Genomic DNA, 20,492 nt, shown 5'->3' with positions numbered 1-20,492 from the left:
ATTACTTCTTGACTATTTTTTTATGTTTTTTTGTTTGCCTTGGATTGATTGCCTCATTTGTTTATCATCAAAGTGAGAAAGAAAAACATTAAAGCGGGTTCCAGATATGCCTGATCAGCCTGAAATTCATTCCAACAAGAGTGGTTCTCACGACGACGCCAGCACAAAAGTTGCTGATAGTGATGTGGTTCGGAAGCTGGGAAGTTTACATATCTCGAAAACAACTAGGCCAGTTAAATCAGCAAGGCTACCAAAGAACTCCGGTGCTGTCAAGAAGTTCCATAAACACGTCTGTAAACTGGTATGGACTCATCTTACTCGTATTCGTAAAGATTCGATACCCCATATTGAAATCGAAATTAAATTTGGCATGATAACAGACAAAAAGACACATCGCAGAATAGCACATCGCAGTAAGCCTTCCATTGTTCAGGGTAGTAATGGTCGCTTGGTATCTAATGTTTCCGGAAAAACGTTCTCGAGATTTCAAGAATTACTCTGTTCAAAGCCTGTAAATACAAAAATAGGTTCACTAAGCGCTGTCAGACGGGCACAAACTTATACGAAAGATACGATATATAACGTTAAGAACGTTCCCAAAGCCGATAGGCTAGCTTCCTGGCGTTGTTCAGAAGACCTGAAAAGCAAGGAATCAAAAAGCACTTATATCAAAAAGATTCGCGTCAAGGATCTTCTTCTTCATTATCCTCAAAGTTCACTAGACGCTAAAGTTAGCATCAGTATTGAAGTACCTCAGTACGAAATTTCAGCCTTTTTAGGGAATGATTCTGTATTACAAAGATTTAAAGAGCGCTCTACCTACTGCTTCGATGATAAGATGATACCTTTGCACTTGGATTTGACTAAAGTTACTACTAAGCGGAATGGGCTTTCCCATCAATTCACAACACGTGAAGTAGAGGTAGAGATGAATCCTATATTCAAAGATACCATTTTTGCCAATGATGAAGAAAAGTTTGATGATTACATGAATTTGTTTTTACACACAAGCAATCTCATTTGTAAGGCAGCTGAGCCCGAAAAACAATGACGACCTGAAAAATGCTAATTATTATTTCTTTTCGTTCTCTATAAATTACCTTATGTATGATCAAGTATATTTATATATGCAATGTCGATTATACTATTCATTATCAATGCTTCATAGACTGATACTCGCTGATGGGGCTCGTTACAGCCTGGCTTCCCGCTCTTCCAGGGTTTACGAAAGTTGAAAACAAGTCGTTGGTCTTATCGCTTTCATCTTCATTACCAACGCCTTGGTTTCGTCCCTCGTCGACCATACCTTCACATAACTCTATGCCTTCAGTTTGATGATAATTGAACATTCCACAAGGTGAAGAAGGTATCGTCTTTTGCTTTTTAAGGTCTTCTTCCTCCTCTTCGTCCAGGGCCTCACCCTGTGATCTTTTACTTTGCTTTACTTCTAGCAAAGTAATGAGCTTCTTCGAGTTTGCAACATTATTGTCAGAAGCTGGCTGATCAGCCGGAGTTGAAAAATTCATAAGCGCTGGTTGGAATCTTGAATTGTCTGAGTGTATTATTGATGTTGTCCTGTCCTTCGTGTCATTATCACTGGGGGTGTTATTGTTGCTATCACCTATATTTAGCGCCGAACCTTCCTTTATTGATACATGTTGTGTATTAGTTGCTGAACTTGAATGATTAAGTTCAATCAACGGTATAGACAATGAATCGATTGGAGAGGTTTTGTCAACATCACTAGTTAATGAAATCTTGCTGTTCTGCACAATCTCAACTTCACTAACATCTTCATTTTCGAAAGTAACCGTATTGCAAGTGTTCGGATCCCTGGGTGTTGTAGAAGAGGGTTTAAAGTTTTGTTGATTAAGACGTAAGCCAGCTACTGAAGTTGGCGATTCAAATAAATTGAAGTTAGGCATCCATCCCATCTCATCTTTGAATACTATGTCCGAAAAGTCATTCATGGGGAAGTCAGTGTTGAAATCTAACTCATCATAAAGCTTGTTATCTCTATCGGCTATATTTTGAGGGGGAATATTTTCTTTATCATTTTCCTTCATCGCAGAAGTTTTTTGCTGCTTTTGCTTCTGTTGTGGTTTCTGTCCTTGATTAATTGATTCTGATAGCATGTCGCTTAAGATTGAATCGACGTTATCACTTAGTGGTTCTACAATAGACGATCGTCTTTGCTCCGCCAGCATGAACTTGATGGGCGTTTTGGAATCAGAGTTCTTAACTTTGGAAATTGCTTGCTTGCCAATTGCCTTTTTCTCATTGCTATTCTTTGTTGATTGCTTAAGGTTCACAATTACAGAAGGCATTTTTCTTGTTATCGTTGCTGTTGTAGGAGATATTTTTTTCATGGGTTTCTTCTTGTTAAGCATGAAGTCGAACCTCTTGCTTACCGAATCATCAATCTTAGTCCTCTGGACAGTGTTATCATTTTGCAAAGTGTTTATTTCATAGGCTAAATTTTGGTGTTGATTGTTTTGTTGCTGAGCTTCTGTTTTTCTATCTGCTAAATATATTTTATGTGCGATTGAGTTTCTAGGGAACCCAGTGTTGGTTGAATTTGGTTTAAGGTTCCAGATAGGTAGAGACTGTGTTCTGACAGCCTTTGGAGCAGGCATAGGATTTGTCTGTCTGTGCCCCGAAGTTGCATTACTGGTGCTATTTATTGTTACCGTGGTCCTTGTATTCCTTGAGTTTTTCATTTGACTGCCTTTAGAAAGGGGTTGCATTCTTGAAGTGAGCGGAAATGCTGACGATGGCAGAGAAGGCGATTGTATTTGAATGCTTGATATCGTAGAATTGGCAACGCCACTAATAGAGGTCCTTGTGCTATTCACAACTTTAGAGAATCTTAGCTTAACCTCTAAAGTCTCTTCTGCGACGTTGTTATTCGCGATCCTTCCATCTTTACTCGAGGCGTTACTATACGATCTCCTCAGCAAAGCAGAAAAATTCGAGCAAACCCTTCCCGTCACTATGAAAGATTCATCCTCATCCTCTTCTTCAGTTACTTCATCAGTCCCTTCGTTTTCCTCTTCACTAATGCTGTTTTCTGTGAGCCAATATGTACCGTTGTGGATCTTATGAAACTTTTCTCGAAGCCTTGAAAGAAGGCCAAGACTTACTAATGGTTCGTCCACTTCGCAGATATCACGATAATACAGGTTGTAATCATGGCCATCTTTAAGAGTATCATGATCTAACACTTCAGGAGAATTCAAATATATTTCATGTAATATAGTTTTCAAATGGATTGCGCCAATTCTTAACTGTGCATGTTCATTCGAGGCCGTTAGGAATGGGTTAGGAATATTAGCTACTCTCACCTGTGTCGGAGTTTTAGAACGGGCTAGATAACTACCATTGGATCCGTTATCCAATGTATAGAGAATCTTCAATGTCATTTTGGAGACTTCAGCCATTTTTACCAGAGTCTCTCTTTTCTACCTATTCTGTGTGAACGCCTATTCTAGTCAAGGTTTTAGTAGCACCTTTTCAACTGTCTTTGACGTCTTTGGCTAGCTACTTACTACTGTCATACCGCTTATAAAAGGAGAAACGCAATTAACAAATGCAAGACAACACACACATACACTACAGCTCAGTTCAGTTTCTTATGCCGAATGCTTCCTCCCAAGGGACGCTCATCCACATATTTTCTAACGCGACGCGTTTTTTTTTGCCTTTTTGCCTTTAAGCGATTTCATGAGAATGACGCGACTGAACTTTCTATTCATACAGACGTAGTACTCACTATTCGAATTAAGGAAATACTGCTTCTTTGGATTTTTTTACAGGCCTTGGCTAATAATTTGAAAAGCTGAGGCAGGTGTGCTTAGTATATTTTTGCTATAAGTATTGATGTGCTCTTTTTGCATCGCTTGGAGAATGGATCCGGCGGTTGAACAAGAAAATTTTCTTTCTCGAGAGTTTCTATATATTTGTACATATCGCTAAGTATTCGAGTATTCATCACTCCTGATTGGAGAACCTGTCTTCCTGTTCAGGAGAGATAACTTCTCCCTCGAGGTTGTTAACAACTCTGTTAACTGCGCCCTTTAAATATTCATCATCTTTCTTTTCGCCCAAAATGCTAACTGTATTGAACCCCATACCAAAATGTGGGTATGATCCAATTTTAATTGCATCTGAAACTTTTGTCGATTCATCTTGAATCTGTTTTAACTCTTTTGAAATTTGTGACTCAGTTAATCGTGTTCTAACAAAATAACGGACGTATTCACGTGGATCCTTTTCCAAATTATAGATTTTCTTTAACGTAGGAGTGAATGCTTTTAGCATTCTTGCAAATAGTTGAGGAATACCAGGTAGTATGTAGACTTTGTGTGAAATGGAACAAATGGGTACCCATAGATCATCACATACATAATAGTTTTTAACGCTGGGACCCTTCGGCATGGTTGCCATCTGATAATGCGCTTTCAGAGCATCTGCATCTAGTCTTGCCTCGGGATCGGACTTACGCCTCATTCGCTCTTTGCATTCTGCATCTAGCTCACAAGGCAACTCAAAGCTTTTCGCCATACATTCATAAGTGATATCATCATGGGTGGGACCAATACCACCTGTACTAATAATAAAATTATGATCCTTGACTAATCTTCTCACAGTATTTACGATCTGAGTTTCATCATCCCCTATAGTTGCAATTTCTTTCAATTGAATTCCATGGTCAAAGCAGTACTTGGCGAAAATGGTGGAATTCGTATCAACGACTTTTCCATTTAGCACTTCGTCACCAATAATGATACAAGCTGCAGTTACTTCTACCATTATACCCTCAGTTATCTACACTGTCGGGTCTTCTGGAACTCTCTTAAATATGTATGACCATCTGAAATATGTGCCATTGTTTTCCCTCGGTCTTCCTTTTTAGTCTCATAGACAGTCATGATCGTTTTCCACGTGCCTTACAAAAAGAAGATCCTGTAAGATCAAAGTAAAAATATAATAATTAGTGATTTACTTATAAATAATAAATGCAGATTTGTATGCCGTACATAAATCTGGATACAAGAATACTTGACATAATAGTGAATCGTCTCTCTTTTTTTTTTTTGCATCTTATGGTTGTGGTATGCATTTTGGGTATACTCAATTCTTTCCTCTCTTTTTTTACCCATCCAACAGCTGTGGAGACTCAACTATGTGTGTGCCCATGGTCATGTTTGGGAAGGAGTACTTTTTCGTAATTTTGTGATACTTTTGCTCGATCATCTTCTTCATTTCCCTTCTCCTCAACGTATTCGATATCTAACCTTCTTAAATTTGATATATCGTTAGTTAATACATCGCGTAAATGGTGAGTTACAATTTCGAATTCGTTGACACCTAAAGTATTTCCCCATTTCTGTAAAGGAACTTCCAAGGTTAAATGACCACGTAGATTTGGCCCTGAAGACAATAATGTCAATTCTTTTACTCCATACGGTCTCTTTGAATTATTATTAGAAATCAGTTTGTTCAACGTATCTTTAACTAATGTTTTTAGTTCTAGGTAACGCGGATCATCATGAGATACCGATTGATCGATTAGTTCCTTTATTGCAATGCACATACCCTCACCACCGGCTTTGATAATCAGCCCCGACACAATTAAGCCGCCGATTGTGTCCAGTGACTGTATATTAACCAGATAACCGGTACTAATTGCCACCAGAGCAACAAGAGAAGTCAGTGAATCAACACGATGATGCCAAGCGTTTGCCATTAGCACATTTGAATTAGTGTCGATAGCAATCTTTCTTGTGGCTCTAAATATCCATTCTTTGGCTGCAATGGAAGCGGCGGCAATCCAAGCCGCGTTTATATCAGTAAAATCCTCAATGATATCTTCAGAGTAAGTATGAGCATGTCCTATGCTTCCTAAGGTTTCAATAATGGCATGTGGAATTATGGGTCCTACTAGTGCACATAGAGAACTCCAGCCGATAGATATACCAGCCATGGCCAATATTGTAGAGACGGCCAAAGAACCTACGGTTTCAATTTTCCCGTACCCATATGGATAGTCAGAGGTAGGCTTGTTAGCTGCTAGCCCCACTGAAAGCAAAGTCAACAAATCAGAAACCATATCACTTATTGCGTGGATAGCATCCGCAAACAACGCTTGTGAATGGAATACGATACCACCAAAAAATTTACCTATGGCAATACCAACATTTACGCCTAAGCCTACCCATGTAATTCTTACACCTGCATTTTTTCTTATCTGCTCGGTACTGAGTACTAGTAATGGATTATGTGTAGCATGGGAGTGTGTATGTCCATGGGAATGAGAATGCAAGGGTAACGATAAAGGCACATGGGAATGTTCGGATTTGCGACTGCTTTTGTAGTCCCGTATCGAGCCCAATGAAACCGAATCATTCTGTTCTACCTCTGATTCTCGTAAGTGGACGTGGTCATGAGTGTTGAATGCCTCAGCGAATTTTTGATAATGTAGATTTTTTTCCAATTCCTTTATTGCAGCTTTTTCAAGTTCAGCTTGTTTTTGTAAATCATTTACATCGACGTGTATTTTGTTTGAACCATTTTTGCCTATACTGCTTGTTTCAACATTTAGCCCAGCTCTTATATGTAACTTCGCCTTCCTTGTTTGGAGTGCTGGACATAATATTGGAAGATTGACCCTTACATATGTCCTTTTCACGCAGATTCTTAGCATTGTCGAAGGAATAAAAAAGAAAGCAATGGCTGTATAACTCAATAATATATATCTGTGATTTTGTTCTCTTTCAGTTACCTTGTGCAAATAATAAAAAACACGAAAAAAATTCGACTCCAGATGCAAGTTGTGAAAAATTCCAAAATTTCATTCGATGGTCAATTGTTAGAAGTTGTCATGGAAATGAGTTTTTTTATTTTTCTCAAATCCTCGAGAAAAATTGCCTTGGCGCGATCATTCTACGGAGAAATGAAGAACAATTGTTACGTAAGGAGAGGAACAGGGAAGTGGTAAACACTGATTAATGAATATCAGCATTGTCAGCAAGCCGCACCTCAACAGCTTCGATGATGTTCTTTCTAGATTCTGGGGTGTTTTTTTTACCGGGATTGTGTTGCCTCTGGAATAAGCGGAACGAAAGATCTTGGTAATCGGTAACTACTGCCAACCACAGAAAACGCCGTAGAGCCCCGAAGGTACGAATAAACGATATATAAACAATAGAGATTAAAAAGTGTATTTAATGAAGAACTGCACCGGTGCGTACTTCGATAAGTAAATGTATTTTCTTTTTTGTCGGAAAAACTTCCTAATCTAGTTTGGAAATCCTGTGATTATAGTTCTTCCATTTTCTTCAAGCCGTTTTATAACCTTTGCGTCTCTCTCCTGACAATACCGCGTTAAGGGACCTGCCAGGTCAGTAAAATTACACTTGGAGCCTCTCAACTTCTTTAAATAATACTTGATCTTGTGCGTAGATGCTGACTGATTTATGAAACCATCCTTAGTGAATAGTTCTGCTTGCATTTTGTTCCTGAAGTTCAAAGTCAATGCAAAAACGTCGAAAAGATTCTTCAAAACTGGAGGGTTTGGAATTATGCTTAGTTTTAACGAATCTATAAGTAGTCTCTTCAAGTCGCTAAATTCAAAAACCGGGCCTTCGGTAGCCTTTGTGGTCATATTAGAAGGCGTGCATATTGGACAAACAAATAAGACATTCACATCATCAGGTGGAACCCACTTACCCTCGTTGATACAATCGACATGGTACCATTCCTTGCAAAGTTCACATTCCACCATAGCGCTGCCTTCTTCAACTTTTCTACAAAAGCAATATTTTGTTTGAAATTTAGCACAGTTTTCCAAAGAAATATACTCGTCCAATTCCAAATCTAAACACCTGAAGACTAAAGGAAGTATTTTGGCGAGTTTATTTTTTTGCAGTATCCGATCCAAATGATGACTCCATAATTTGTAGGTTTTTAGTTCCTGTTTTGTTCTTATTTGTTTTTGATTATCGTCAACCCGTGGTCTCTTGTCTAATCTTGAACCATTAAACTGATTTACGAACATCACAAATTTGCGGTCATTTTTGCTGAGAAGTTCGTCCATTTCATTAATATTGTCAGCACTAGATAAAAAAGTCACACCGCTGTTTCTTTTGGCACGTTCAATTTCTTTGATAACGCAGTCTAGCTCACTTAAAAAGATACTCTGTATGGGTAAACGGTGTTTCTCGATACCTAGTAGAACATTTTCCAAATCACTTAATAATATTTTTGAGGGCGATTCCTTTTCAAAGAAAATTCGAATCTTTTGCATTGTATCTTGATATTTTAAAATCACCTCTCTAACATTGCCTATTTTATCTGTATCTTCAGCGTCACAGTATTTCAAGCCAAATTTCAAGTAAGAATATAGCGATGGGAGTGAGTAATTTATAGGATCTTCATCTTTGGTATCACTCCGTTCAATGAATATATGCTCATACACTGACAACCACTCAAGCCTACAGATTTTCTTGGTCAATCCAGCCCAATAAGAGGCCTTCAGTGGTATACTCAATGATCTCTGATATAATTCCTTGAGCAAATTCAAGTTATTACCATCAATGATATCTTTATTATCAATAGGAAACTGCCGAGATATGTGATACAGTCTAGCAATTTCTAGCCTCTCAGGAAAATCAATGGAACACTTCTGGACACTATCATACAAGCTCTCCAACTTATTGACCGTGTTGCTAGACAGTTCCAGCGGTAAATGACGTAAATTGAAGCCATTACCGAAATCTACACACTCAATGCTATGGGAAGACTCCATGCAAGCAATGATAAATTTTTTGCATTTTTCTATAAGTAGTAAAGCATCATCAAAGTTAAAGCGTAACATTCGATTGAACTCAGTATTGCTATCAGTATGAGAAAGCAAATACTGTATGATATTTAATGGGACCGTTCTAGTTCTGAAGGTGGACGTCATCAATGCGTCCCATTTCATTTCAAGACTTTCGCCAAGGATGGTTAAATGTGCCTTTAAAGGATTATCCAAGCCATCAAGAGCATCGTTAAGGCTTTCCTCATCAAAATACAGGTGCAGGCAGATGTTGAGATTACCAGTCTGGTCATGTATTGGAATGCCGCATATATTATAAATACCATTCTCTGATTTATCCAAAAGTGCCAGAAATTCTTTCAAAGATAAAACACGCTGCAACGCACCATGTGTCACGACGATTTTTGAAATCCCTGTTGGATCCAAACTGATGTCTGAAATATAGTCCAACTTGTTATAGACCACATCCACAGTGCCAAATAGGTCTTTTAATTTTTTGCGGTTTTCTGCTTCTTCATGAACATGACTAATTATCAAATTACGGCATGTGCGCTTTAAATCGGCGTTATCTGAATTCAGCAACACATTAGCCACTAATTGGATTATATCTAAACCCGGAAGTATTCGCTGCTCCGATATCCAGTTAGCTGCCTCAAAGCTGAATTTTAACCATGAGACTGGTGCAAAAGTTGCTTTCTGGGATAAATAGAAACCCGATCCGATACAACATGTGAACGCCTTTGGAAACCTGAAAACGTATGAGCCTTGCTCCTGTCTTGTTTTATATAGTTTTATACCGTTGGATGAAACAAAATTGGGTTCAAATTGTAAATCGCTCTGCAAACCATCACGAAAAGAATTTGCTCCCGTTGGTATCTTATATTCTGAGGATGTATTCCTTGAAGTATTTCGGGTGTTTAAAAAATCGGTGTTTTGTTCCGCCTCTAGGAGTGACTTGTAAAAGTCGGTCTCTGAGAAACTCCTCCATTCCTCATCGGAAGCCGAATAGTGAGGCCTTGACTGAAAGACATTCCCTTCTTTTTTTCCTCGAGCAATTAAGTTTTCGAATTTCTCCATATCTTTCGGAGCAATACTATATATCAATTTCGTAGAACCCAAATGGTTGTAGTCAATTGATGGTAAAAAATGGTCCGAAACAGACCAGCCTTGGCATGAGAATAGCATTCCGACATCATAACTGGTTCTTGTAAAATCTGCCATATCTAAATCAAGATGTTTCAAAAGCGATGATTCACTGAGGGGGATGTCGTCTAAATTCCAGCGATGTAGAATATTCCCGCTGCCCACTTTTTTATCAGTTAAGTCGTTTCTTGAAGATCTAATAGAAGCCGATAGATCAGGGCCTGTGTCAATTTCAAAATCAATACGCGGCTTCGATAACAAATGAAAATACAACTTTTCGAATTCTTCTTGAGGCAATTTCGAATGGCTTGCAAATAAAGCTGGATAGTCGTTGTTATATTTCGTCGCAACGGCGCTGAAAACAGCTTGACTTTTTTCGTAGTATTGTCTCAAATTATACACGGGAGAACTTCTCGTTTCGAATATGCTTTTATCGTATATTTCCATACCATTCTCCCAAAAAGTGAAGTCATAGCCTGGTAAGGTGGTCTCTGTTAATTTTGTGTAACCTAACTTATATTCAGTTAGAGAGTCAAAGTAGGTTGGAAACCCTTTTATGTGCTTTATGTCCTTCATTCGTTTGAATTCATGATTGATTGATCCGGCTTTGAAGATCTCGTGATGTATTTTACTCCTTTTATAAAAAGTCTCATCCTCATGCAAAATATCTTCTCCACCCCTTTTCCTTTGATTTGGATTGTGAGAAGTTGGTGACTCCAGCGATTCTTCATTTATTTCGTAATTAAATATATGTTGCTGTTCTTCCTCGTATTCATCAAAATCCAATAATATCTTTGCATAGGCAGATCTCAAAGAGGTTGACAGTGAACTCATAATTCTACCTGAGTAACCTAATTCCCTTCCTATTTGAGCCCATAATTTTTTCTCACAAACTGCATTGAAGCCTCCCCTAAGCTTTACACAACTTCTCAATCTATATAAATTTAAGGTGCGTTTATCAATACTTGGAATCCTTGTTAAGACACTTTTTTTTTTTTTTTTATTATGGAACTTGTAGAGTTTGGCATGGAAGTCAATTATTCGGGCTCTCTGTGATTCATTTGAATCAAAAGACTGTTTTCTTGCTTTGAACCAAAAGCGATCTATGTTGACGTTTAGTTGAGCAAAATTATCAGTTCCTGGCGAAGTCTTTAATTTGACACAACCGTAAATTGACCCTAAATCTTGCACCGATTCATAAAATGTTATTGGGTCTGGAAGTTCCTTTTCTGGCACTATAAAAGTTGGGATGGAGTGGGAAGATATTTGATAGAACAACCCAGTCTTTTCGTGAAACACTCTTGCAGGATCATCCTCTGGCGGGCTTGCCAAGTCCACACCCCTTACTAATTCAGGGACAAATGGCGCTGTGGCACGAGATTTAAACGGTGTATAGAGAAATGGGTTGAAGTGATGACTCGAAGTAAAAGGTGCTGCGCTCTCCGGTGATTTCGATCGTTTAGTCGAGGTACCTTCTTGAGTCCCCAATTCAAAATCTCTCGCTGTGGAACTTGAGTTAACTCGTTTTTGCAACGTCACCTTTTCTGTAATCGGTTCATTAAGGATATGGGATATTTTTGTAACAGAATCATGTCCGCTCATAATATTTGTTGGGATGGACGTTATGTACAAGAATATATGATGATTCAAAGCTTGGAATAAATTGCAAAGTTATTCGAAGAGTAATCTCCTCCAAGCTGCGTTTGTTTCCAGTGCTCCCGGTATCAAGTAGGCCCTTCTTCCACGGTTCACGGTCGCTGTACGCTTAAATGGTTACGTTCACACACATTATCCTCGGTCAACGATCAGGCGAAGATGTGGAGTAAGGTAACTTTAACCAAGCATTCAAGGAAGTGGACGCAAATGGAGTGAAATTTAACTCTCAACCATCATCCCCATTTTCTGCAGTCGCAGTAAGCGCATTGGAGAATGCATCTGGCAGTATAAAATGATAATATATACGGACTACAAAAAAAATTCTGCTAAAGAGTAAGCACTTATTGATTTGGATTATAAAAACTAACATAAAAGTAAAAAATAACTCATGAAAACGTAAATAAGAATGAAACGACTAAACGTTGAAAGATCTCGCTTCATTTTTTCATATTTTCATATGTCTTCCAATCGTTTGCAATACCTCTGCCAGCGTTCATTTTCCCTTCAGGTTGATCACGAGCCATGCCCATATTCCTTTTCTCTTCAGATTGATCATGACCCATGCCCATGTCCATTTTCATGTCACTCTTTTCCTTCTTGGAGGATTGTGCGTTCTTGCCCTTCTCGTGGGAATCATCGTTACCTTGTAGCTTTTCAGCGAACTTGTTCATCATGTTAGACATCTTGACCGTATTGCTTGTTATACTTTGCTATACTTTGCTAATACATTTGTTCCAGTAAGACATTAAAGAGCTAGATGGACAGAGCAGTTAGCAAAACTATGCGGGTTTATATATGTTTTTACAAACTGCTTTTGAGGGATGTAATTCCTCTCCCAGCTCTATCTTTCTCAATACTTCGCGCTGGACTTCATTCATGATCATTAGTTTACGGACACCCTTTAAAGGTGTGCTACTTCGTTAGGCCTATTCACCAATTACTATGAGCCGGCTAAAAACCCGAACTTATGACATAACGATGCTGATTAGACTCAGCAGACTAGCTCATGACGGAAGAAGGAAGAAATGTTGCTTTAAAGGGACACTGAAATCCTTTAGGGGAGTCCTAGGAGGGGGCGGATTATATGCAGAAGCAATACGTAATGTTAAAGGGAATTTGACCATCTTTGAGGTGGCCAGATTGTTTGTGCAGCACTACACCTTACTTGCCTGCCAATCTAAGGGGCAGTTGGTTTCTGGCCAGAATTATCTATATAACGATAGGAAGAATAAAACAGTATTCTGGGTTGCTCTCCCTTCACCTTCTAAAAGATTCAATAAAGGAAAGCTCCACAGTCAAGACACTCAAAATGAATACAGATCAGCAAAAAGTGAATGAAATATTCCAGAGCTCAAAGGAGAAATTACAAGGAGATGCCAAGGTCGTAAACGATGCCTTCAAAGAAATGGCTAGTAAGGACAAGAACGGCAAGGATGATAATATCAGTGATAACACTCGCAAGCCTGACTACCAGGAGCAATACAATAAATTAAAGGGGGCCGGGCATAGGAATGAATGATACAAAACACGAAGTATCTTTTCATAATAATCGCGAATTAACAGAGGAAAAGTTTATGAAACGAGGCATCTCGCCAATGTAAATAAACACCTTATACATATAGTTAAACTAAGTAATATAATGTTTTTTATTTGGTAGAACGGATCAGGCAACCTAGTAATTGTCGTCATTGTTGGAACTGTAGTTGTTGTTATTAGAACCGTAAGTGTCGTCGTTGTTAGAGCCATACGAATTGCTGTTGTTATTAGAGCCGTAGGAATCATCGTTGTTGGAGGAACCGTAGGAATCGTTGTTAGACGAACCGTAGGAGCTCTTATTTCTGTTAGAGGTCCCGTAAGAGTCGCTGTTGTTAGAACCGTAGGAACTTTTCTTCTTGTCAGAAGAACCGTAGGAGTCGTCATTGTTAGAACCGTAGGAATCATCATTGTTAGACGAACCATATGAGTTATCGTTCTTGTTAGAAGATCCGTAAGAGTCATCGTTATTGGATGAACCATACGAGTTATCGTTCTTATTTGACGAACCGTAGGAATCGCTATTGTTCTTGTTGGAAGAACCGTAGGAGTCGTCGTTATTGGATGAACCGTAGGAACTCTTCTTCTTGTCAGAAGACCCGTAGGAATCGTTATTGTTAGAACCGTAGGAATCATCGTTGTTGGAGGAACCATATGAGTTATCGTTCTTGTTAGAAGACCCGTAGGAGTCGTCGTTGTTAGAAGACCCATAGGAATCGCTATTGTTCTTGTTGGAAGAACCGTAGGAGTCGTCGTTATTGGATGAACCGTAGGAACTCTTCTTCTTGTCAGAAGACCCGTAGGAATCGTTATTGTTAGAACCGTAGGAATCATCGTTGTTGGAGGAACCATATGAGTTATCGTTCTTGTTAGAAGACCCGTAGGAGTCGTCGTTGTTAGAAGACCCATAGGAATCGCTATTGTTCTTGTTGGAAGAACCGTAGGAGTCGTCGTTATTGGAAGAACCGTAGGAACTCTTCTTCTTGTCAGAAGACCCGTAGGAATCGTCGTTGTTAGAAGACCCGTAGGAATCGCTATTGTTCTTGTTGGAAGAACCGTAGGAGTCGTCGTTATTGGAAGAACCGTAGGAACTCTTCTTCTTGTCAGAAGACCCGTAGGAATCGTCGTTGTTAGAAGACCCGTAGGAATCGCTATTGTTCTTGTTGGAAGAACCGTAGGAGTCGTCGTTATTGGAAGAACCGTAGGAACTCTTCTTCTTGTCAGAAGACCCGTAGGAATCGTCGTTGTTAGAAGACCCGTAGGAATCGCTATTGTTCTTGTTGGAAGAACCGTAGGAGTCGTCGTTATTGGAAGAACCGTAGGAACTCTTCTTCTTGTCAGAAGACCCGTAGGAGTCGTCGTTGTTAGAAGACCCATAGGAATCGCTATTGTTCTTGTTGGAAGAACCGTAGGAGTCGTCATTGTTAGAACCGTAGGAATCATCATTGTTAGACGAACCATATGAGTTATCGTTCTTGTTAGAAGATCCGTAAGAGTCATCGTTATTGGATGAACCATACGAGTTATCGTTCTTATTTGACGAACCGTAAGAGTCATCATTGTTAGAAGAACCGTAAGAGTTGTCATTGTTGTCATTTATCGAAGTATTAGAGAACTGTTGACGAACCTTAGACTCCATCTTGTCGAATTTGTCCTCACCAATCTTGCTCTTGAATTGGCTGACTCTATCTTGACCGATCATGTTTTCGGCCTTGGAAACGTAATCGGTCTGATTATCATTACCAGAACTGTTGTTATTGCTATTGCTGTTGGCGAATTGCTTAACTTTATCAAATAAACCCATTGTTGCAAATTTCTTTTCCACTGTATGTATTAGTTACCTAAAGAACTATTTTACTAAAGTTCAAGTTCAAGATCAAATACAAAGTGTTCTCAGGAAAATAGTTTTTGCACACCAGGAATGGCGTCTACTTATATAACCCAAAAGGGGCGCTGTTGAAGGAATTCTCAACGTGGTTGTAAATGTCCTGGTACGACATTCTTCTCGTTTTTGCCTTTTTCGTCGGTGCCAAGCTTATATGGCAACAAACTAAGGGGGCGGATTTGTCATCCTCGAGCCTTCGGAGTGGTTTTTTTCGCCTTCCCGAAGGTTTTGGAAGTTTACCACACCGAAACTATGGTGGCCTAGCCCAGCACTAGCAACCTTCCTGGACGCAGTGATTTACGTAATATGCACTTTTCAGGATAGAAAAAAAATCCATGGCTCGTACTCTTTTCTCCAGAAGGAACGACACTTGAGGTTTTCATTGATTAGCCAAAAATGCAGTTATAGTTGCTAATTCTGTTTCATTCCCTCTTTATGATTTATATATCTATTTATGACGGGAAGGCCTTTTATATCCCGGCAAGACTTTCTTGCAGCCAGCCAATAGTTCTTTTCTTCACCTCGCCATCCTCGTCATCTTTGTATAGCCTTTTATTCTCTAGGATCTCTATCATCTCTTGCGCCGTTTTGCCTTTTTCGATGCCATTCAAAATGAACTTGTATAATCTCTTTCTTCTCGAAAAGGTCTTTTTGTTTTTATTCTGCCTCCACTTGTTACCATATTTGGATTCAAGATGCTTGATCGACGGGTTTCCTCTTATGCCGGCAATGTATTCTTCCCATATCGTCTTCACGTCAGTGGGCGCTTTCAGTATCCGATAATGTAGATCGGAGTTGGTGTTGGTGTTATTTCTATCTGTTGGCTCATCGTGATATTTTTTTCTACCGTTGGGAGAACTGCTTCTTTTGTGATGCAAGTTTCTTCTCCGCTTGTTGACAGAGGTGCTCTTGATATCAGTCTCAATCTCATCATCCACTTCATCTTCCTCAGCAGTGCTATCTTCTTCATTATCCCGACCATCGCCTTCATCATCACCATCATCATCGTCTTCTTGATAGCCGTCATCATCAACTGTGCTTTTCATTACCATAGACTTTGAGTACGATGGCAAAGTTGAGGCTCTGTTTCTATTTATAATATTCGTATTCACCCCACTATTACTGTTAGGAAGCAATTCAGAAGCACCGCTATCTTGATTAATTAATTGAGAGAACGACATAGGCTGCTGAGAATTATTGTTATTGTTACAGGGTATAGCATTCGGATTTGCGGGAAATGGAGCGTTATCGAGGGCTAAGCTAGGCAAATTTAAAGCTGCTGCCGTTCCGAAATTATTTAACGAATTTAAATCATGGAATGAATTTGAAGCGCTGGTAACGCTCGAATGGATGGATGAAGGGGTATAGTTCATACTAGTTGTAGAATTATGCGAGTTCGTCAACGGAGACAGCATTGATATGGGCCTATGTGTAGCATTTGTACCAACGCCATGAGCGCCCGCATTGTAGTTGTTTTGGGTATTTCTTCTGCGCCGTTTGATCCCGTTGGGGTTCAGCTTAAACGCCTTGTCGCTTGAAACGTTGGGGAAGGCAATGGGCGAACGGTTTATCTGTTGGTGTGAGCCTGTGTTGTGATTTTGAATCTGCGTTTGGTTCTGATTGATCTGTGCATTCAGGACAGGGCCGAAACCTGGATTGGGAAGAGAAAGGTTCATATTTGAAGAACCATTGAATCGATTAGACTGCTGATCCGGCATGATGGAAGTTAAAGCACTAGAAAATTGGCTGTTTAAGTGAGCGGTATTAGCGCTTACATCCATGGCTACGTTCGCGGTTTGATGCTGGTTTGTAATGGAGCGGGCGTTGGAGAGCCCTGCGTATGAATCCGCATTGTGCTGCTTGCCAGAACCAGTATTCTGCATTTTTTGTAAATAAGCGCTGCTAACGGCTGATATCGAATTTAGCAATTCGACAGCATACTTATTTTGGATGTTGTTGGAGCTTTGACGCACAATCGGCTGCGCCACTAGCTTTAGTAAAATATTCAATTTGTTCAAAACTTTATAATTATCTTCTTTCAAGTTTAGAACCATTGAATTTTGTTCTGCGATCTTACCAGATAGCTGGTTGAAACTCTCCTCCATTTCAATCATTCTTGCACTCATTTCGTCCATTCTCTGGAAAATCTTCAACTGATCTGTTGATATCTCGTTCGATGGTGAATCGTTAGTCAAAGACTGACTTAATATACGCCCTGTGCCCGCACTAGTCGAGTTCGAAACGGAAGGATTCGAGTTCATTCGCTCCTCGTTGCTCACTTTCTCGCCAATGGCTTCAGTCTGCTGACTGGTACCTGTGGGCGCCGAGATCACGGCTGAACTTCTCAAGATATTATCATCTAGATCATGCCCATCGCTGCGAAGTGTCCTGGCGTTATTGTTACGAGCGCTCTCAGAGCCAGCCACTGGCGAAACATGGGTGGGCAATGAGAGACCAAGATTGATATCTATAGCATCTTCATTTACTTGGTTGTTCATCCTATACCCATCCTATAGTATAATAAATACCATTCAGAAGGAAAATAACGACAGTAGCAAAATTTAATAAACCACACATGCTGGCCTGGCATGAACTATTATATACAATATGGAAAGATATAGACTACCTATACAAAATGCTTCAGCCCTACAGGCCCTAAGCAGAGGCCCTTTTGAAATAGAAGAGCCTAAAAAAACAGACAAAAATCCTAGAAAAATAATCATTTAGACCTGACCCTCTCTCGGCCCTTTTTTTTATTTTTTTCCTTCGGAACGGTGCGTTATAAAGAAAAAAGGCAAAAACCAAGCTATCCATATAAACGCCATAATGAAATATCATCGACATTAAACTCTGGGAGCAGTGTTCTATTCATTCATTTTTTTCTTTATAGCAGTGAGATTTTTGAGGATAGTGCTTTATTGTGTACGTGGGGTAGTGGTTCGTCATAGCGCATTAGAGACTGAGAGGACTGGCGCCTGGCTGCAGAATCTTCAAGAAAACTATCTCGTAGTTATCTATATCCCTCTACTAATTAATCTCTCTGGAAAGTTTTAAGCTTCGGAGGTCCAAAAGTTGAAAAAAAGCAAACAGAAAATGTCATTCAAGTTTCTGATAGAATCATTGGTTCTCGGATCAGTAGGTGGACAGATACGCTGTGGTATGTCCTCAGTAATTCCACGTGATGATGTATCCTACGGTGGAGACGATGCTGACGAACTTAATATGGATATTATGTTGTTTGCGTTCGGGACCCTGGTCGTGGTCTACATCATCATCTGTATTGTCTATTTCTTTACAAAGCAAATAGCTACACGGCTGATAACAGCATATTATAGCGAGCACGGTCCTGGCCAAAGGATATCATTATTCAGCGATAATGATGAGAACAGCTCACATGTCCATAGCAGACGGCTGATGGAAAACATGAATCTGAGGTGGCCCAACAATCTTGACGATATTAATGAGGTAAGAGATAAGTTGGCACGGTTGTCGCCTGAAGAACAGTTTTATTATAAGCAAGGGGAAGAGTACATCAAGCAAAATCCACCGTTCTTGCTTAATCAAGGACTATTACAACAGTCTGAAAGTAACAGTTTGGATGCCAACAGCGAGGACCCGATCATGAACGATCAAACAAGACAGTATATCCAAGAGGAAGGAGCCTACGCATGGGAATTCAAACCAAATCCTGACATGCCAAACCATACCGTCATCGTGGAAAACAAAACCGAGGTTTCATTCCTAAATTACAATTATGACGCTTCTATATCCACAAATTTACCCATTCCATGCACGAATAAAGTATACTACTGTGAATTCAAGATATTCGAGACAGATGGTCCATTAAACAGCGATGACGACGTATCGAAAAGCCTGATCTCGTTTGGTCTTTCCACACAGCCTTACCCATATTTTAGGCTACCAGGGAGACATCATCACTCAGTAGCATACGATTCGAACGGAGCTAGAAGATTCAACGACTCCTTCAACTTAAACGGACAATTGAAGACTTTATTCCCACAGTGTGAAAAAGGAGACATTATAGGCATTGGCTATAGATCACACAGCGGAACAGTTTTTTTTACCAGGAACGGGAAAAAACTGAATGAAAAATCCGTTGGTGGCCATATCCGTGGTTGGAAATTCAAATACTTATATCCAGTAATTGGCTCTAATGTGCCTTGTCAAATTCACGTAAACTTTGGTACTTACGGATTCGTTTACATTGAAGCAAACGTTAAGAAGTGGGGGTATGCAAAATCAAATGGTATCAAACTGCCTCCTCCTTCTTACGAAGACTACGGCAAAGATACTTTATTGGAAAGCGGTGGTGAAGATAATGATTTCGATGACGATTTTTCAGAAGGTGATACTGACACTGCTGCCGCTGCCAGCACTACCAATGTTAATGACGATGTAATTATAAGAAACGGCGAAATATTACCGCCACCACCAGGTTTTGAATTCACCATGTCCCCCCCAACTGGGAAAGAGATCACCAATGAGGAAATTAATTTAGATTCCTTGCCTATGTTACCGCCAAGTTATTCGGACGATGAGCACCACTTGAAAAGTGATAAATTTGCACCAGCTCGCCGCATTATCGGAACTAGCAGAAATTTAATGACTGATGAATTATCTTCCAATAACACTGATAATGATAACGGGGAAGGCGATAGAGATCGCGAACAAACTGCTGAATTTGGTGATTACGAAAGCAGGATGCATGGCATGTAGTACGAATTGCGTGAAAATGACGAGGCTGAAATGTCAGCCCCGATCCACACTACTCTTTTTCCGGCTGTATTTCAAGCGCTACCATTTTATATGCATTGGAATCTATAATTCTTCTTTTCGGGAGGGTTTCAGCACTATCACCTATTCGATATAACAGTACGGCATATAGATGTTTATACATATATTTACATATGTTTACATACACTACTAAGGGCAACTGGTTGACCCGTATATTTTTTTCGCTTCTTATGATGATAGTTTTTACACCTTCTACTTGCAATTCTTTGTTATCTTTTGCCGTACTCTAGTAAAAACGCAGAGAGATCTTAAACTGCTTCTAACAACCTCAGGACGTGAACTACAAGTAAGATTTTTGAATTTGCCAAAATTGCTTATCGTTCTTCTCTATCATTTTTTTTCCCGTTTTTATCCAGAATGGTCCTTATCTTTTTGCCGCCAGATGATAGAAGGTTGCTATTATCGTGCTTTGCGTTTACTTCTTCACACCCTTTAACGCACCCGGCGGCTTTCAGATACCAAAAATAACAATCTAGTACCATCTACACATTACCCCTCTTTTCAATGGCGAGCATTTTAATTCGTTTAAGTATCAGGGATACACTAGTAGTTAACGGACGATGCTCACTTAACTCCAGCCTTGTTCAAAAATATTCATATAAAAGGGCGGGCCAGGTGAGAATACTACGAAACTATTGC

General features: G+C 39.5%; 10 protein-coding genes across 10 annotated transcripts; 3 read left to right on the top strand and 7 right to left on the bottom strand.

The window, feature by feature from the left end:
- Positions 1 to 106: 106 nt before the first annotated feature.
- On the top strand, positions 107 to 1,051 carry CTL1 (polynucleotide 5'-phosphatase; the record flags this gene model as incomplete). The annotated part of the gene is made up of 1 exon (XM_056230420.1): positions 107 to 1,051. One exon carries the CDS (start codon positions 107 to 109, stop codon positions 1,049 to 1,051), a length of 945 nt encoding a protein of 314 aa, XP_056084340.1.
- Positions 1,052 to 1,154: 103 nt separating this feature from the next.
- On the bottom strand, positions 1,155 to 3,440 carry SPT21 (Spt21p; the record flags this gene model as incomplete). Its single annotated transcript, XM_056230419.1, has 1 exon — positions 1,155 to 3,440. One exon carries the CDS (start codon positions 3,438 to 3,440, stop codon positions 1,155 to 1,157), a length of 2,286 nt encoding a protein of 761 aa, XP_056084339.1.
- A 550-nt stretch (positions 3,441 to 3,990) lies between these two features.
- Positions 3,991 to 4,812, bottom strand: FPY1 (flavin adenine dinucleotide pyrophosphatase; the record flags this gene model as incomplete). Its single annotated transcript, XM_056230418.1, has 1 exon — positions 3,991 to 4,812. One exon carries the CDS (start codon positions 4,810 to 4,812, stop codon positions 3,991 to 3,993), a length of 822 nt encoding a protein of 273 aa, XP_056084338.1.
- A 367-nt stretch (positions 4,813 to 5,179) lies between these two features.
- Positions 5,180 to 6,706, bottom strand: MMT1 (Mmt1p; the record flags this gene model as incomplete). Its single annotated transcript, XM_056230417.1, has 1 exon — positions 5,180 to 6,706. The coding sequence occupies one exon, from the start codon at positions 6,704 to 6,706 to the stop codon at positions 5,180 to 5,182; it is 1,527 nt and encodes a 508-aa protein (XP_056084337.1).
- A 594-nt stretch (positions 6,707 to 7,300) lies between these two features.
- On the bottom strand, positions 7,301 to 11,566 carry ECM5 (Ecm5p; the record flags this gene model as incomplete). Its single annotated transcript, XM_056230416.1, has 1 exon — positions 7,301 to 11,566. The coding sequence occupies one exon, from the start codon at positions 11,564 to 11,566 to the stop codon at positions 7,301 to 7,303; it is 4,266 nt and encodes a 1,421-aa protein (XP_056084336.1).
- Positions 11,567 to 12,057: 491 nt separating this feature from the next.
- Positions 12,058 to 12,303, bottom strand: SIP18 (Sip18p; the record flags this gene model as incomplete). The annotated part of the gene is made up of 1 exon (XM_056230414.1): positions 12,058 to 12,303. The coding sequence occupies one exon, from the start codon at positions 12,301 to 12,303 to the stop codon at positions 12,058 to 12,060; it is 246 nt and encodes an 81-aa protein (XP_056084335.1).
- A 295-nt stretch (positions 12,304 to 12,598) lies between these two features.
- Positions 12,599 to 12,958, top strand: SKDI13G3040 (uncharacterized protein; the record flags this gene model as incomplete). The annotated part of the gene is made up of 1 exon (XM_056230413.1): positions 12,599 to 12,958. The coding sequence occupies one exon, from the start codon at positions 12,599 to 12,601 to the stop codon at positions 12,956 to 12,958; it is 360 nt and encodes a 119-aa protein (XP_056084334.1).
- A 334-nt stretch (positions 12,959 to 13,292) lies between these two features.
- DDR48 (DNA damage-responsive protein 48) lies at positions 13,293 to 14,957 on the bottom strand (the record flags this gene model as incomplete). Its single annotated transcript, XM_056230412.1, has 1 exon — positions 13,293 to 14,957. One exon carries the CDS (start codon positions 14,955 to 14,957, stop codon positions 13,293 to 13,295), a length of 1,665 nt encoding a protein of 554 aa, XP_056084333.1.
- A 551-nt stretch (positions 14,958 to 15,508) lies between these two features.
- On the bottom strand, positions 15,509 to 17,536 carry HOT1 (Hot1p; the record flags this gene model as incomplete). The annotated part of the gene is made up of 1 exon (XM_056230411.1): positions 15,509 to 17,536. One exon carries the CDS (start codon positions 17,534 to 17,536, stop codon positions 15,509 to 15,511), a length of 2,028 nt encoding a protein of 675 aa, XP_056084332.1.
- A 595-nt stretch (positions 17,537 to 18,131) lies between these two features.
- EAR1 (Ear1p) lies at positions 18,132 to 19,775 on the top strand (the record flags this gene model as incomplete). Its single annotated transcript, XM_056230410.1, has 1 exon — positions 18,132 to 19,775. One exon carries the CDS (start codon positions 18,132 to 18,134, stop codon positions 19,773 to 19,775), a length of 1,644 nt encoding a protein of 547 aa, XP_056084331.1.
- Positions 19,776 to 20,492: the final 717 nt, after the last annotated feature.

Source organism: Saccharomyces kudriavzevii, assembly GCF_947243775.1.
Source record: "Saccharomyces kudriavzevii IFO 1802 strain IFO1802 genome assembly, chromosome: 13".
In the NCBI taxonomy this organism is placed as follows: Eukaryota; Fungi; Ascomycota; class Saccharomycetes; order Saccharomycetales; family Saccharomycetaceae; genus Saccharomyces; species Saccharomyces kudriavzevii.
The sequence above is the reverse complement of the archived record's forward strand: the minus strand, read 5'-3'. Positions and strand labels throughout refer to the sequence as shown.